General features: G+C 38.1%; 2 protein-coding genes across 2 annotated transcripts; both read left to right on the forward strand.

Annotated features, from left to right (window-relative positions):
- Nucleotides 1–632: 632 nt before the first annotated feature.
- On the forward strand, nucleotides 633–1631 carry LOC106826797 (olfactory receptor 9K2). The gene has a single exon (XM_014834299.3). The coding sequence runs from the start codon at nucleotides 690–692 to the stop codon at nucleotides 1629–1631; it is 942 nt and encodes a 313-aa protein (XP_014689785.3). The 5' UTR covers nucleotides 633–689.
- Nucleotides 1632–9211: 7580 nt separating this feature from the next.
- Nucleotides 9212–10162, forward strand: LOC106826798 (olfactory receptor 9K2). The gene has a single exon (XM_044756419.2). The coding sequence runs from the start codon at nucleotides 9221–9223 to the stop codon at nucleotides 10160–10162; it is 942 nt and encodes a 313-aa protein (XP_044612354.1). The 5' UTR covers nucleotides 9212–9220.
- Nucleotides 10163–19121: the final 8959 nt, after the last annotated feature.

A 19121-nucleotide genomic window follows, 5' to 3' on the forward strand; every position in this document is an offset into this window, starting at 1 on the left:
GAAATTATCTTTATGAAAGGGCTTTAGAGGCCCATATGGGAGAGAAACCCTAGCACGTGAGCGCTAATGATTTTTATGTTTGGTGGTGCACAAACTTTTATCTCAGTGAGTATATAACTTGTATCAGGATCCAAAGTTTCCATTACCCACGAAAAATAATTGCACCTCTTAAGTAGTTTTCAAATTTAGTCACTTTCTTTATATCTGCTGGAGCTCTAACTCAAGCCCTCAAAGTTAAATTTTCCTAAACTGGACTACGGAAGGCCCCTCCATCTCCAAACCCAGACGCCAAAATTGCTTCTCAAATGTCATTTATTAAATTATTTGTGCTCTATTCTAATCACTGCTTCATGACATTAAATTTAGTGCATAAATCATGAGTCAGAAATGTATACAGAAGTGATGCTTGCAAATGCGAAAGGCATTTGGCTGGAAAGGCATTGCAGTAGACTCAGAGGAAAAAGATTTAATTAGACAGCTTGTATGAATTAGGGCATAAAGCTAACCTGCTGACTCACCACCAGTTGGAGTTGGCTTAATAAGTCACAGTAATTTTTTAAGTTTAAAGTGAATAATGATTAGAGAATAGCTTTATAAATACTAATATAGTAAGGGATTATTTGAAGGTAGGACCCAAGACAAGAGTTAATTTGTTGATTTTGCCTTGTGCCTCTCAACAGGTTTCTGCCATGGGTGACAGGGGAACATGCAATCACTCAGAAGTGACAGACTTCATTCTCATAGGATTCAGGGTCCGCCCAGATCTGTACATCCTGCTCTTCCTGCTATTTCTGCTTGTATATATCATGATCCTTCTAGGAAATGTTGGGATGATGACCATTATCATGACTGATCCCCGCCTGAACACACCAATGTATTTCTTCCTAGGCAACCTCTCCTTCATTGATCTCTTCTATTCATCTGTTATTGCACCCAAGGCTATGGTCAACTTCTGGTCTGAGAGCAAGTCCATCTCCTTTGCAGGCTGTGTTACCCAGTTTTTTCTCTTTGCCTTCTTCATTGTGACTGAGGGATTTCTCCTGGCAGCCATGGCTTATGACCGCTTCATCGCCATCTGCAACCCACTCCTCTACTCTGTCCAGATGTCAACAGATCTTTGCACTCAGTTGGTGGCTGGTTCCTATTTTTGTGGCTGCATCAGTTCAGTTCTTCAGACCAGCATGACATTTACTTTACCCTTTTGTGCTTCTCGGGCCATTGACCACTTCTACTGTGATACCCGCCCACTTCAGAGACTATCTTGTTCGGACCTTTTTATCAGGAAAATAGTTTCTTTTTCCTTATCCAGTATCATTATCCTGCCTACCATCATAGTTGTTATTGTTTCTTACTTGTATATTGTGTCCACAGTTCTAAAGATACGCTCCACTGAGGGACGTAAGAAAGCCTTCTCCACTTGCAGCTCTCACCTAGGAGTTGTGAGTGTGCTGTATGGTGCTGGCTCTTTTATGTATCTCACTCCTGACAGATTTCCTGAGCTCAGTAAGGTGGCCTCCTTATGTTACACCTTAGTCACTCCCATGTTGAATCCTTTGATTTATTCTTTGAGAAACAAAGATGTCAAAGAGGCTCTAAAAAGACTTCTAGAGAAGAAAAATACTATTCTTTGATTATTATTTCTTCCACCCAAGGAGCTGTGGCTGTTTGTTTCATCCTTCTGTGACCATTAATGAAAGTTATTCTCCTGAACATCATGAAAACATTATCGGAAACTTTTTCGAGGTGATGTACCCTTCCCATATATTATGATTTTTTCCCTCTGAGACATTGCTAATCCTGAATGTCATGTGTATTGGGGATGTCCTGGACATTAGAGAAGTATATTTCAAGATGAACCCTCCCGCTGATCTCAGATAACATTTTATTTCACAGAATTGATTTCTATTTATTTTCATGGCATTCTGCTGAACACTATTTTTATATTTTATTATAGTTTTAAGCAACATTTTGGCTGAATTTTGTCTTTGGAATTGCTTCTCCCCTTACACACAGTCATTGACAATTGACAGTAATGCCCAACTTATTTCATTTAGAAACATTTCCCAATTTTATAGCTAATTTCTTTAGCATAAAACGGTTATTAAATTTTTATTTCAAATCAAGAATTTTATATGCATTATATTGAGAAGAAATAATAATGTGAAGATAAAAACAATAATTAACCTTCACTCTATACATTAACTGGGAAAATTGTATATTGAGTTGTCAGACATTGTGGAGTGTTTGGAGGTACTACTCGTTGCTGGAAAATAATATAAAGAATCAAAGTGGGAGATAGAGATATGCAAATCTTTTTAAGCAATCATTCCCTCTATTTTTATCTTCATAATATTTTCCTGTATTAATTATTGTGAGGAACATTTATTAACATTATAGAAACAAGATAGTCATAAAAATAGAGTGTGAGCAAAATGTACTCATTATGCCTCTGAATATTTACTAATTTATTTGATTAGTTTTATTGGGTACCTGTGTAATATGTTCTGACATTGTGGTAGGCTCAGGTATAAATAACCTGATTGTTTCCGGAGCTTGCAATTTGGTGTGAAAGTCACATCTTTGGACAGATAATTAAAATCCAGAGATGTGTATGCCAAAGATAAACACAGAGATTGCGAGGTGAATTGCCTGAGTGCAGGTGGTTGGTAATCAGGGAAAATCTTTAGGACTATGTGGAAGATATATTTAAAGGGGCTAAGATTGGAGTCAGGGAAACTGACTCCTTTTTTGAATTTCAGAAGTAATATACAATGCTTCTTAGTGTGTGTGCAGCCATGACACACCCAGGTTTACCTGGTTTCATAAAATGTCAGCATTCTTCAGCTAGCTTGGGCTTCAGAATAAGGAGCATTGTCACTTGGAACTTATGAACAACAGTATCCAGTGATGCTCTGAGTCCTTGTGGAATATCAGGTATTCTATGGAAACTGTGGCAAACTCTGGATAATCACAGCGTTGGCTGCTAAGGATTTAGAGGAAAGCAAGTTTTATGCAAGTTCTCCTTTTGAGAAACAGCTTCTATGTTAGGCCCTGATAGAGACTCTACTCTTTATTATGGAGATAAAGTGACTATTACCCTGAAAAGCAGTATCTAATCCATCAACCATGCAGTAGGATTTAAAGAGAAGCATCAGGAAGTGGAAGTTGTATATATGATGTTTGGCTTGAATGTATCTTAAGGTCAGAAATAATTTTATGGGCAAGTGGCTTGTATTTCCAGTGTACTACTTCCTGCTGTGTTGTCATCTTTCTTTCATCATTTTATGATCATGTGGGACATTGTGTATTCAAAGTTTGTGAGGCAAAAATAAATTGAGCAAGGTTTATCAACGGTACTGCATGTAATATGAGCACGAGCTAGAAATGGACATAGTAGTCCAAGTCAGGGTTGTTCCCTACAGGGCACCGGTAAGGAAAATATTCTTAATGGACATAATTTCAAGCTGCATACCTTGTTGTTTTATTGCCTGGAATATGGTCTGGGATACCTACTTACACTGACTTAGGGGTGGTGGGCTAATGGTTCAGCTGGATAACCAGGAACTTGGAAGCAACAAGATTGAAGGATTATTGACAAGCTGGTCTGTTTGTAGCTGGACCTCCCTGAACAGTAAAATCAATTGTGAATATGAATTTCCCACATAAATCCTCAGTAAATTACATCAGATGTGGAGGAGCTTCTCAGTAATCTGGTGAAGGCAAAGATCCACTATCTTCCAGGCTCTTTTCCGTCCACTTCATTCCTCATGCAACAGGTTCTATCAATAATATAGCCGTGGGAGAAGAGAGAAAACTCAACAACATGGACTGCTCATGATAGGCTGACCTAGAAACTGCCAATGCCATGTGCCCAATTTTCTGATGCCAGTCATCAAAAAGATGTAGAGACAACCTAAAGGTCTGTTGACAGATGAATGGATAAAGAAAATGCTGTATATACATACAATATTATTCAGCCTTAAAAAGGAAGGAAATTCTGTCATATATGACAAAGTGTACGTACCTGGAAGAAATCATACTAAGTGAAAAAGCCAGTCACAGAAGGACAAATCTTGTATGATTCCACTTGTGTATGGTATGTAAAACTGTCAAACTCATAGAAGCAGAGAGTAGAAGGATTGTTTCCATGACGGGGAGAGGGAAATGAGGAGTTGGTTGATATTCAATGGGTTTCAACTTATTTAAGTTGTGCAAGATGAACAAATTCTAGAGATCTGCTGTATAACATTGTACCTACAGTTAACAGTACTTACTATATTGTACACTGAAAAATTTCTTTAAAATATAGATCCCATGTTAAATGTCATTACTGCAATAAAAAAAATCCTGGTAAGTATATCAGGAATAAGTATATGAGTTTACCACCGGTCATCATGTCTCAGACTGATTGCTTGTTTTTTCCATCAAGGAGAATTACTCGTTTGTCCGGGCACTGCTTTAGATATCATTTTGCCCTTCATGCTCAAATTTCTCCCATTAATACCATTCTATCAAGACTCAACAAATGCCTTTCTCATTATTATACTGTATTGCACTAGTGCTTTGGTGCAAGGCACTCATTTTACAAGAAGAGACGTAAGGTGATGCAGTCATACGTGTGGGAGTCGATAGAATTGTCATGTGCCTAGTCTAACAGAATCAGATGAACTTATGGAATGGTATAATCGCTTACTGAAGACTCACTTGTTGGACCAACTGGCTGTCAGCACTTTACAAAACTGAGTAAGTTTCATCCAAGATATGGTTTGTGCTCTGCGTTAGCAACCAATATGTGAGGCTAATTCTTTCCTATCAGACTATTGGCCCCAAGTACAATGGATAAAAGTGGGAACCATCACTATAAAACCTACTAATCCACTCTCAACTTTTCTTTCCTTGCTGCCTCTATGATAGTGGACTTTACTGAATTAGTATACTTACTTCCCAACAGAGGGGTGATTTTACTAGGGGACACACCGATTACTCCTGCCTCCTGGGTATGCGTTTCACAGAACCAACAGGTAAACAAAACGCTTTGTATTCTTTTTGGTGACTGATGCTGATTAGCAAAACGTATTAATAGAAAGGAGACAAGGAGGAGTATAGTGGTAACTCAAGGAATTTTACAGCATGCCACCTAAGACTGCCGTGTCCAATGGTAAAAGTTAATGAACAACTACAGTAAGTCAACAGGGCCTGACCACAAGGGCTCAGATCCCTCATCAATAAAGATTTACTCTTGTACTAGGTAAACTACTTCTGCATTTTGGGAATATTGTTGAGACCAAGTAGAATATGGAAAGAAAAACGTCAACTATTGCCTTTTACCAGTATTATACAAGTGGCCTTTACGAGCCACTGTGATTTTATTTTATTCCTTCTTACTCGTTCTCCTTACCTTACTATGTTATATAAGATGTATTTATGGAAGTTAGCTTAATGACTTAATTTTTATCAAATACAAAATGGGTTTTTTTGACTTATATAGAACAGTTTAAAAAATTATTTTGAACAGTATACAGCGACTGAAGGGTATACATTTGAGAAATTTTTAATACATGACACCTGGATAAACAACTTTAAAATGACAAAAGTTACAAAGTGAACCTACTTTTAGATCCAGTCAATCATCATTTAACATTTACTTGATGAATTAGAGGGCATTTGTTGGGTTTTGCCTCACATTCTGGTCATGCTCTTCTACTTATTATTCAGTATTATTGACAAAATATAACTAAAGAATAAATATAGAGAGTTTGGGGTGAAAATGAAGTTAACTTTATAACCAGGAACAAAAATTTCCCTATAACTTGTGTTATGAAGGATAATGTTTTCTTTCATAACTGTTTCTTTTTGTCTACCAAAAACATTATCACGATATTTTGAAATGCTTCTTTTTCAGTGAAGAAGTCAAGATTGAAAGATCCTTTTGTTCCCTCCCGAAGGAGTCACAGCAAGGAAAGAAAAAACGCTTCTATGTATCTTGCCTCCTATTAGGCTCTTTTTCCCCTTTATTCTCTTCTTCTTTTTAAATCTAGAGACTCTGTGGTCCTCATGGACTTTGGCCCTGGAGCCAAGATACCTTAATAAGTGACATGCCTCCTTCTGTCCCAGAGGGACTATCTCCCAGAAGGTGGGGCAAACCTCAATGCTGCAATTATTTGAAAAGGTTTCACTGTTATGCCAAAATCAAAGCCATTATGGATAACCGCTGCTGATCCTTTGGCAGATTATTGGGGATTACAAATGTCTCAGGTCCTCTAGTTATACATTCAAGACAATCTACTTTCCTTCTTCAAAAGGATTCAAACATCCAAAAATGCAGGAGAGAGAATATCCTGCAGACTGATGCCTCAAGTTCACTTTGCATAACCATAGACTATAATTCCTGGAATTATTTCGGTTTTAGCAGAGCATCATTTAGAAAACTCACCTTGTGTCTCTTCTATAAGGGACTGCAGCATTTTTGATGAAATCAGCTAGTAAAAAGGACGGTTATTCAAATAGGGCAATAAGGAAAATACGTCAAATTTGTCTATGGGAAGAATCTAAAACTGGGATAATGAAAATGCATTTGGAAATGCTGAGGAGAGAAGGGTTCATTTTATCTTGATGTGATGATTTTTCAGCACTTGTAGTTGCTAGCCACTAATTAAATTTATGTTTACCCTTTCTAGAATAAAACAATAACAAGAGAAAACATTGAATTCTGCTGCTTTGTTTTACAGAATCTGACAAGTTACCAAACAATACAAGGTAAAAGTAAATTTTAAAACTTGTGAGGTTTTGACTAATACTACGTCACAAGCTTGTTTGTTGTCTACTCTGGGAAAAACTCTCCCTTTCCTAGGTATAAAGGTCTTCAGTCAGAGACATCAATATTAGAGTGATTTTCATAGGAATAAATCTCAAAAATTAAAATAATCTGTGTCCTTGCTCCTAGGTGAGACTAACGGATATTATACTTTCCAAAAAATATTTCATGACTACTTCAATCTCTTTTCACTGCTTCAATCTCTTACTTCTCGCCAGAATCTAAGTATAATGTATTTGAATACTTCCTCCTTTACCATACAATTATCTGAAAATTTAATTTTTGATGGAGCTGGTCACTAACAAAGTGTAAAAATAACACACCATGCCATTTTCCTGTCATCTTTTTCTCAAGGATCATGTTAAACTTCTCTCAGATTTCTTTATTCTTTCTAAACTTTTACAGTCTCTCTGATTCCTCCCCTCAACTTGGAATGGTTTATCCAAAAAAGCTTATATACGTATTATCAATTTTTAACCTAATTACTACTGATGATTTTGGTATGCATTGTGGGATTGAGCACAGAAAGATGTAATAAAAATAATAATGGCTAATATTTATGAAGTACTTACTTTGTCACAAATGTGCTAAATGATTTGCATGCATTATCTCATTTTCTGCTCCCAAGAAAACTTTGAGAGTTACATTATTTTTGTCCCTCCTTTATATGAGGATGCAGTGGTGTAGTAACTTGGCCAAAGTTACATGAGTAGCTTAAGTAAGTAACATAAGTAAGTGATGCAAGTAAGTTACAGAAGTAACTTGTCCAGGGTCACAGTTAGAAAATGACAGAAGCAGTACTGGAACGTAGATCTAGTGAAACCTAAACCCATGCTAACCACTGCAGTATTCCAGAGTCTTCAAGTTTTTCTCTGATTCTGCATGCTCAACTATCATTCAACTTTTATCTATATAATAAATATATGTTGAATAATTGTCATTGGCCAGTCATAGTTCTGTTGACAATGTATGGAGGATGAATTAACTTTTAATGTTAAGGGAGTTATTATCAAGTGAGGAATTATTAATATTTAATATGAAACATGGTTACAATAGGTACTATCCTTGGGAGCATGATGTATGCAGAGATGTTTTAACTCAGGTTGAAGAGTTGGGGAATTTATATTGAAGATAAGACACTTTAACTGCACTCTGAAGTGTGAGTAGAAGTCAGGTGAAGGAACAGGAAGGGCTCCTTATCCAAGGTGGTATCAGGCAGTGATCAGGTGCATGGATTCTGGAGCCACATTTCCTGGCTTCAAATTCTGATTCCAACTCTAATAGGAGGCTTTCAACAGATTTGCTTTCTCCTTATGTCAGTTTCCTCATCTGTAAACTGGGGAATATTATAGCACTTGCCTCATATTATTGTTGTGTGGATTAAATGAAATACTATGAAAGCACTGAGAAAAGTGTCTGGTATATAAAATATGTCACATAAATATTTTTGATTATTATTGTCCAAGCAGAATTGCATACATAAAGCCCTGAGGGGAGAGAAAAAGTGACCATATTGTTGATACAAGGAGTTCAAAATCCTAGTTGAGCTGTTTAGCAAATGAATTAATGATGACTATGAAGGTTATCTCCAGGGTAAATAAGAATGCAATCAACAATTCCTTCTTGTGTGTCTTATGTATCTAAAGTAATGCTTCCATCTAGATACCTGTAGGCCTCTTCTTAAAAAACCATGAGCCGTGGGCTGCGGAAATGCAGTGAGATTGTCTTATGAAAGGGCTTCAGAGGCCAGTCTTGGAGAGAAATCCTAGCATGCGAGTGCTAATGATTTTTGTGTTTGGTTGTGCACAACTTTTGTGTTAGTGTGTATGTAACTTATATCAGACTCCAAAGTTTCCATTACCCACAAAAAGTAGTTGTACTTCTTAAGTAGTTTTTAAATTTAGCCACTCTCTTGATATCTGCTGATACTCTAAGTTAAACCCTCAGATTTATGTTTTCCTAAACTAGACTACTGAAACTGTCTGTGTCTCCAAATCCAGACACTGAAATTGCTTCCCAAATGTCATTTATTAAATTGTGTGTGCTCTGTTCCAATCACTGCTTCATGTCATTGAATTTAGTGCATAAATCATGAGTCAGAAATGTATACAGAAGTGATACTTGCAAATGTGAAAGGCATTTCAATGGAAAGGCATTGCATTAGATTCAGAGGAAAAAGATCTAATTCCACTGCTTGTGTGAATTAGAGCATAAAACTAACCTTCTGATTTATCGTCAGTTGGAATTGGCTTAAATTTAAGTCACAGTAATTTTGTAAGTTTAAAATGAATAATGATTATAGAATAGCTTTGGATATTCTAATATTGTAAGACATTATTTGTAGCTAGGATCAAAGTCAAGAGTTCTTTGTTTACTTTAACTTCTGCCCCTCAGCAGGTTTCTGCCATGAGTGACAGGAGAGCAAGTAATCACTCAGAAGTGACTGACTTCATTCTTGTAGGATTCAGGGTCCGCACAGAGCTCTACATTCTTCTCTTCCTACTATTTCTGCTTATATACGCCATGGTCCTTCTAGGGAATATTGGGATGATGGCCATTATCATGACAGATCCCCGGCTGAACACACCAATGTATTTCTTCCTAGGCAACCTCTCCTTCATTGATCTCTTCTATTCATCTGTTATTGCACCCAAGGCTATGGTCAACTTCTGGTCTGAGAGCAAGTCCATCTCCTTTGCAGGCTGTGTGACCCAGCTCTTTTTCTTTGCCCTCTTGATTGTGACTGAGGGATTTCTCCTGGCAGCCATGGCTTATGACCGCTTCATCGCCATCTGCAACCCACTCCTCTACTCTGTTCAGATGTCAACACGTCTCTGCACTCAGTTGGTGGCTGGTTCCTATTTTTGTGGCTGCATCAGTTCAGTTCTTCAGACCAGCATGACATTTACTTTACCCTTTTGTGCTTCTCGGGCCATCGACCACTTTTACTGTGATACTCGCCCACTTCAGAGACTATCTTGTTCTGATCTCTTTATCAATAAAATGGTTTCTTTTTCCTTATCCGGCATCATTATCTTGCCTACCATCATAGTTGTTATTGTTTCTTACTTGTATATTGTGTCCACAGTTCTAAAGATACGCTCCACTGAGGGACGTAAGAAAGCCTTCTCCACTTGCAGCTCTCACCTAGGAGTCGTGAGTGTGCTGTATGGAGCTGTCTTTTTTATGTATCTCACTCCTGACAGATTTCCTGAGCTCAGTAAGGTGGCCTCCTTATGTTACACCTTAGTCACTCCCATGTTGAATCCTTTGATTTACTCTCTGAGAAACAAAGATGTCAAAGATGCTCTAAAAAATATCCTAGAGAGGAAAAATACTATTCTTTGATTACTGTTTCTTTCCCATCAAAGGAGTTGTGGCTGTTTATTTCATACTCCTTTTGGCCATTAATGAATATTTCTCCCAAACATCATAAAAATATTATCAAAGGGTTTTTCAAGGTGATGTACCATTCCCATATATTATTTTTTTTCCCTCTGAGACATTGTTAATCCTAAACGTCATGGATATTGGAGATTTCTTGAACATTAGAGAACTGTATTTCAAGATGAGCTCTCCACTGATCTTACATAACATTTTATTTCACAGGATTGATTCCCATTTATTTTTATGGCATACTGCTGAACACTATTTTTATATTTTATTTAGTTTTAGGCAATACTTTTTCCAGTGTTTGTTTTTGGAATTGCTCCTTCTTTTACATTCAATCATTGATAAATGACAATAATACCCAACTTCTTTTTTAATTTTTAACTTTTTTTTGGTGAGGAAGATTGGCCTTCAGCTAACATCTATTTTCAATCTTCCTCTCTCTTTTTTTTTCTACCCAAAGTCCCAGCACATAGCTATATATTGTTAGTTGAGGGTCTTTCTAAATCCTCCCTGTGTGATGCTGTCACTGCAACGCCCGATGAGCAGGGCACATTTCATCTGAAATGGTGAATCCTGGGCCACCAAAGCAGAGTGTGTGAACTTAACCACTCAGCCGTGGGGCTGGCCCCTGAAATTACGTTTTTAAATAAAATATTTCCTAATTTTATAACTAGTTTCTTTAGCATGTTAAATGGTTATTGAATTATTACTTTGAATCAAATATTTGTATGTGGTATATTGATAGGAATTGACAATATGAAGAAACAAACAATAATTCACCTTCATTACTTACATTAACTGGGAAAATTGTATATTGTGTGTGTCAGACATTGTGGAGTGCTCTGAGGCACTACTAGTTGCTGAAACCTAATAGAAAGAACCAAAATGGGGGAGGCCCACCCCATTGCACAGCGGTTAAGTTCGGCGTGCTCTGTTTTGGTGGCCTGGTTTAATGGGTTTGGATCCAGGGTGCAGACATACACCACTTGTCAGTCATGCTGTGACTGTGACTCACAGACAAAGTAGAGGAAGATTGGCACAGACATTAGATCAGGGCAAATCTTCCTCAGCAAAAAAAATAAGAATGAAAGTGGGAGATAGAGACACAAATATTTTTAAGCAATCTTTCCCTTAATTTGTATTTTCGTAATTTTTTCTGTGTTAATTATTGTGAGGAATATTTAATAAAGGTATAGAAACACAACAGTTATCAAAATAGTGTGAAAATTTATTAATCTTTGCCTCTGAGTATTAATTTGTTTGATTAATTTTATTGACTACATGTGTGATATGTTTTGACGTTGTTGTAGTTGCAGGTATAAATAACCTCATTCTGTAGGGAGCTTACAATTTACTGTAAAAGTCACATCCTTGGACAGACAATTAAAATCCAGAGATGATATGCCAAAGAAAAACACAGAGATTTCAAGGTGGGAACCTGAAAGCATGTGGTTGGTAATCAGTGGATATCTTCAGGGCCAAGTGGGAGATATATTTAAAGGGGATAAGATTGGAGTGAGGGAAACTACTGTATTAGTCCTTGCTATTGAAGTGGGCTTGAAGCATGCCAAGGTAAATGAAAAGAGGCTAATTTCAGAAGTTACAGGGAAAATACACAGAACGTATTAACTGGTTACTGTATACTGAAGGAGGTGTGTCTCATCATTTCTGAACTTGAATGATGTGCAGGGTGAGGGTACAAACAAATGAAAAATAAAGGCGCTCTCAGCAGTTTGCAGGATGGCCGTCTGCAAGACAAGGAAAGAGGCCTCAGAGGAAACGGAATCCACTGGCAGCTTGATCTTGGACTTCCAGTCTCTAGAACTGTGAGAAAATAAAATTGTTTAAGCCACCCAGTCTGTGGTATGTTGTGATGGCAGCCCTAGCAAACTAACACAAAAAGGTAAACAGAATGGGAAGGAAGAAAAGAGCATATCTTTGTTCACAGATGACATGAATGTGTATGTAGAAAATCTGAAAGAAATAACAAAAACGCTCCTGAAACTACTAAGAGATTAAAGGAAGGTTGCAGGATACCTGGTTAATATGCAAAAGTCAATCATTTTCCATATACTAGCAATGAGCAAGCGGAATGTAAAATTGAAAACATAATACCATTTCTACTAGCACCCCCCACCCCCAAAATAAAATACTTACCTACAATTCTCACAAAATATGTACAAAATCTGTAGGAGGAAAACTGTAAAACTCTAATGGAAGAAATTAACCTAAATAAATGGAGAGATGTTCTGTGCTCATGAATACATGAATGTCGTCAAGATGTCAGTTCAGCCCAACTTGATCTATACATTTAAAGCAATCCCAGTCAAAATCCCAGGAAGGTATTTTGTTCATATTGACAAACTTCAGATATTGAGTATAAAGTTTATATGGAGAGGCAAGAGACCCAGAATAGCCAACACAATGCTGAAGGAGAGGAACAGAATCCGAGGGCTGACATACAACACTTCGTGACTGAGTACAGCTACAGTTGTCGAGACTGTGGGATTGGCAAAAGAGTGAAAACAGGTCAACGCAACAGAAACGAGACTAGAAATAGCGCCACATAAATATAGTCAAGTGATCTTTGAGGAAAGAGCAAAGATAACACAATGGAGAAAAAGATGGTCTTTTCAACAAAATATGTTGGAACAACTGGTCATCTACATAGAAAAATGTGAACCTGGATATAAACCTTACACATTCACAAAAATAAACTCAAATAGATTATAGACCTAAGAGTAAAACACAAAACTATAAAACTCCTAGAAGATACCATAGAAGAAATTTAGATGACTATGAGTATGGCAATGCCTTTTTGGATACAACATCAAAGGCACAATCCATAATTGATCAGCTGGACTTCAGTAAATTAAAAACTTCTGCTCCAGTGCTGGCCGGGTGGTGCAGCAGTTAAGTTCGCATGTTTCACTTCTTGATCCTGGGGTTTGCCGGTTTGGATCCTGGGTGTGGACATTGCAGCACTTGGCAAAAGCCATGCTGTGGTAGGCGTCCCATGTATAAAGTAGAGGAAGATGGGCATGGATGTTAGCTCTGGGCCAGTCTTCCTCAGCAAAAAGAGGAGGATTGGCAGTAGTTAGCTCAGGGCTAATCTTCCTCAAAAACAAACAAACAAAAACTTCTGCTCTGTGAAAGACATTATCAAAGAATAAGAAGAAAGGACACAGGCTGGGGAAAATATTTGCGGAAAATATGTCTTATAAACAATATCCAAATATGAGAAGAATTCTGAATACTCCGCTACAAGAAAACAAACAACCTGATTAAAAAATGGACCAGGGTCCTTAACAGATATCTCACCAAAGAAGATATGCAGATGGCAGATAAACAAATGAAAAGACCTTCCCCATCATATGCCATAATGGAATACAAATTAAAACAACAATAAGACACCACTATACACTTATTATAATGGCCCAAATCCAGAACACTGATCACGTCAAATGTTGGTGAGCACGCGAGCGATGGGAACCGTTACACATTGCTGGGACTGCAAACTAGTATAGCCGCACTGGAAGACAATTTAGCAGTTTCTTAGAAAACTAAACATACTCTTTCCATTAGATCCAACAATTATGCTCCTTAGTATTTACCCAAAGGAGCTGAAAACTTATGTCCATGCAAAAACTTGCACATGGATGTTTATGGCAGCTTTATCCATATTTGTCAAAACTTGGAAGTAACCAAGATGTCCTTCAGTAGGTGAATGGATAAACTGTGATACATGCAGACAGTGGAATATTACTCAGCATTAAAAGGAAATCAGCTGTTAAGCTGTGAAAAGACATGGAAGAATTGTAAATGCATGTCATTAAGTTAAAGAAACCAATCTGAAAAGGCCACATTATAATGATTATAATGACATGACACTCTTTCAGTTATTGTACCTTTAAACTCCAGAATAATTAAAAAAATAATTTCTATATTTTTGTGATTGTTTGCCTTTTCATTTTTTAGTGAATTTGCTGGAATATTTTATTGAATTGTCTTTGCTTGGAGAAGACTCTGCTGTCATTTCTTAGAGGCACAGCTTTAGGCTTGTGCACAGTTACTCTTGGATGAGAGGGGTTTAATCAGGGCTGCCTTTGGCTGTGTCTTCTCTGGTCATTTTGTGAGCTGTTGTTCTTCTGTACATTTCCTACCCCAGCAGATAGCTTCTACTAATTCTTCTTCTCCTGTTGTTTTGAAAACATGTGGGACATGTGTTGCTCTACAGCAACATCCAATTAAATTAGGTCCCCTTTGCAATGATAGTCTTAACGCCAGTCTTTGAGTTTGGTTCCAGCTGCAGGAGGCTCCTTTTGCTCTCATGGAGCTACCAGCCTCCTCTTAATTGCTTATCACCATATATTTGTTATGTTTGTGAGTTCACTGGTGCTTGAACTTTCCAACACTTTGTTCCAAATAAAGTCAGTTCACTTGAGGAGAGCTTTGGGGCCTTCTGTTGTTATGGCCTGCCTTTCATTCTAAGTAAAGCTTGTGTTCAACATTTTCGGAACTGGAGCAAAAACAGTAGCCCAGTTCCCTCAGTGTGTCACCCCTGCTTTATGAGCAGGTTGCTGGATGAGATTGGTAGCCTATGTTCTTTTAAGCTTATCTCTCTTTGCGTAGAACCTCTATCATCTGAGCTGGGGCAACTGAAATTGGGGCCCCATTATTTTGGCCCATCATACCTTGGGTAAAACTTCTACTGTATGAATGGGCCTGGGTAGAGGAAGAGAACTCCAAACATTGAATAAAGACTCTGAAAACTGGGGCTGGAGCAGATAAAAAATGTGTGCAGTCTGCTACTCTCAAGGAGATATGGTAGCCTTGACTGGAGTCTAGAGGATGAGGAATCCCTATTTTCTTGTCAGCACTTGACTGAACAAGTGGACTTTCTATCATGGTGGGCTGAGAAGGGAGGGATGGAATGGGCCTTGACTCAAATACATACATGTGAATGTTCATATTGGTTTTATTCACAATATCCAAAAAACTGAAAACACCTCAATTGCCTATCAATTTAAGAGGGCATAAACAAAATTTGATATATGTGTAGAATGGAAAATGGAATACCACTCATCAATAAAAAAATGAATTACTTACACATATGACAAAATGAATAAATCTCAAAATCATTTTACTCAGTGTAAGAAGCCTGAGAGAAAAAAGTGCATATTGTGTGTGTGCAAAAAATGTATCAGATCACTGGTTAACTGGGAATGGAGTTGGCAGGAGGCCTGGACTAAAAAGGATCATGATAAATCTTTTGGAGGTGATGGAAATGTTCCGTATCTTGATGTGATGATGGTTTCACTGATGTATAAAACTGTCAAAACTCACAGGATTGTACACTCTCAATGAACATAGTTTATTTTATATCAATTATTCCTCAATAAGGTATTTAAGAAAAAATAGTGAACAGAGCTGCTTTTTCAGATCCAAGGACTTGCATTTTAGAGCAACGAATGTCTTTTTTTCAGAAATGTCTTTTTTTGGACTAAAGATTTAATTTGGCCCAAAAACAGGAAACTACTCAAGGCAATAGAATATACTTATTGTATAAAAATTTCAATGTTAAGAGTAGGCAAATTCGTTTTATCATAATTGTTGTTATTGTGGCAGCAGTTGAGTGAAGATTCACCACCATAAACACTGTCATTTAAATTAAGAAAACACTACTAGTTATTGACACTACCATTAGCTATAATTATAAATTTAATGGGAAGGCCCTAAATGAGTTTGAAGAAGTTCTTTATGTGCATACTGTTTTGGATAAGCATGTTATTTAGGTACTAATAATGATGTTTTGAAAAATAACCAGGAATTCCAAATCAAAAAATTACCTAGAGAGTGATGTCAGAAACATGGCAGAGTGAGCAGTTTTCTTTGTCTCTCCCTCTTCGAACTACAACTAATTGAACATTCATTGGTCAACAAATGATATCCACACAGCATCTCAGGATGCCTGAGTAACCCACTCTGCTATACATTGGAAGGTGCATGGACTTCCCCCTAGGAGGAGGTGGAGATAAGTGAAAACTCTCCGAACCCCAGACAGCCTAGCACCTCCAGGCAACTTTCTACTGGCTGACATGCTCATAGCATCACCACAGTACCAAGGGTGGGTGTGCACATGCATCAGCAGCATGATGGTGGAAACAAGTGACTACAGCCTACCTAAGCCCCCCTCGATTGCTCTTTAGCCCAGTGGTAAAATTCACAGCTCCACAGCAGTCGCAGGGAAAGCCCCAAATTGGCATTAGCGGAAAGGCCCTGCCCAGCATTCATAATGCTGGGAGGCCCTGGGGCAAAAGGAACCTGGCTGGTGCAGCAACCCACCAGCCTCCTCTATCACTCAAAGCCATGCTGTGGCCCCAAAGGGGCAAGGGAGACCCAGAGGGACCATGTGAGTGGGTGGTGGCAGGTTGGAGCCCCATTGAGACTGCTCTGTGGTCCAGGGGGAAAATCCACAGTCCCACAACAGCTGCAGGGAAAGCCTCTGTGCAGTGTTAGGGGAGAGGACCCACCCGGCAATCACAAGGCTGGAAGGCCCTAAGGCAGAAGTAGCACAGCTGAGTGAGCTAACCACAGACTGCAGTAGATACCCATAGCTCTGCTGTGGCCCATAGTGGACAAATGAGATCTTGCAGGCCCTGACGGTGGAAGAGCTGCGAGTCTAGGTGAACCTGCTGCTGGCCACTGTGAAAGCCCATAACACTGCTGCAGACCCTAAGGAGGGAGCATTTCTAGGCAGTCTGTGACAGTAGGCACCAGCAACCCAAGGCCCCCTTGCGATTGTCCCCACAGCTGATGAGAGACCCCACAAGGCCACTGTGATTATGAGTAGGGGCCCAGGTCCAGTCAGCAACAGCTGACAGGGATTCTGGTCAGTTCAGATTACATAGCTGCTGCCCCGCCTCCAGTAGAAGCAAGTGGAAGCAGTAACTAAACTCTATCTCTATGTGGAGGCACAAATCCACGCCATCAAGCAGTATGAAAAAATATATTAAATCTCCAGAACAGAAGGAAAATGACAAGTACCCAGAAAACAATCCCAAAGACACTGAAATCTATAACTTAAATGACAATGAATTCAAAATAGCCATCATTAAAAAACTCAATGAATTAAAAGAGAATACACATAGACAACTCAATGAGTTCAGGAGCTATGTCACAAAACAATTTGATACTATAAAGAAGAACCAATCAGAAATGTTGGAGATGAAGAACACAATGGAGGAGATTAAGAAAAATCTGGACTCTCTGAAAAGTAGGGTGAATAATGTGGAAGACAGAATTAGCAATCTGGAGGATAGGAACATAGAAATGCTGAAGATAGAGGAGGAGAGAGAACTAAGACTAAAAAGAAATGAAGAAACTCTCCGAGAAATATCTGACTCAATTAGGAAATGCAACATAAGGATTATAGGCATCTAAGAGGCAGAAGAGAAGGAGAAGGGGGCAGAAAGCCTGTTCAAAGAAATAAATGGCTGAGAATTTCCCAAACCTAGGGAGAGAGATGGAACTCCATGTGACAGAAGCTAATAGATATCCAAACTTTATCAATGTAAAAAGACCAACCCCAAGGCATATAGTAGTGAAGCTTGCGAAAGTTAATGACAAAGAGAAAATACTAAGGGCAGCCAGGCAGAAGAAAATAACCTACAAAGGAACCCTCATCAGGCTGTCAGCAGATTTCTCAGCATCTACCTTACAGGCTAGAAGAGAGTGGAATGATATATTCAAAACTCAGAAGGACAAAAACTTTCAGTCAAGAATACTCTATCCAGCGAAAATATCCTTCAAATGTGATGGAGAGATAAAAACTTTCCCAGATAAACAAAAGTTAAGGGAGTTCATCGCCACAAGACCTCCCCTACAAGAAATGCTCAGCAAGACTCTAATACCCAAAAAAACAAAAAAAGGAAAGTGGTTACAAAACCCACAGCAAAGGAGATAAGTAGAAAGACAAAATCAGAAAGTTGCAGCCCTCCACCAGGACAGGTTAGCAAAGGCTAAGGATAACACTAAAGATAAAAGGAAGGGAAACACCAAGAATAAATATAATCTTGTCATTTTAACCACAAACTCACAACACAAGAAGGAAGAAAAAATATCTGACAATAAAAAACTAGAAGGGGAAGAGGAAATGGATGGAACAGCTTAATCTAAGGGAATAAGAGGCTATCAGAAAATGGAGTATCTCATCTATGAGATGTTTTATACAAACCACACAGTAACCACTAAACAAATAACAAGAATAAAGACAAAAATTACAAATGAGAAGAAAGCCAATATAGAAAACTACCTACCTGAATTGGTAGTCCAAAAATCATAGGACAAGAAACAAAGGAAATGCAAGATAACTGGAAAACAAGTGATAAAATGGCAGCATTAGACCCCCACATTTCAATAATCACTCTAAAAGTAAATGGATTGAACTCTCCAACCAAAAGACACACAGTGGCAAGATGGATTAAAGAACAAGACCCAACAATATGCTGCCTCCAGGAAACACACCTCAGCCCCAAAGACAAACACAGACTCAGAGTGAAGGGATGGAATATGATACTCTAAGCTAATAATGAACATAAGGAAGCAGGTGTCACCATACTTATATCAGACAAAGTAGACTTCAAAGCAAAACAGATAAAGAGAGACAAAGAGGGGCAGTTTATAATGATAAAAGGGACACTCCACCAAGAAGACATAACACTTATAAATATATATGCACCCAACACAAGAGCACCGAAGTATGTAAAGCAACAATTAACAAAACTAAAAGGAGATATCAACAGCAATATTATAATAGTAGGGGACCTCAACACCCCACTAACACCAATGGGTAGATTATCCAGACATAAAGTCAACACAGAAATTATAGAATTAAATGAAACGCTAGACCAGA

The sequence above is a fragment of the Equus asinus genome, chromosome 22, assembly GCF_041296235.1.
Source record: "Equus asinus isolate D_3611 breed Donkey chromosome 22, EquAss-T2T_v2, whole genome shotgun sequence".
NCBI classification, from domain to species: Eukaryota; Metazoa; Chordata; class Mammalia; order Perissodactyla; family Equidae; genus Equus; species Equus asinus.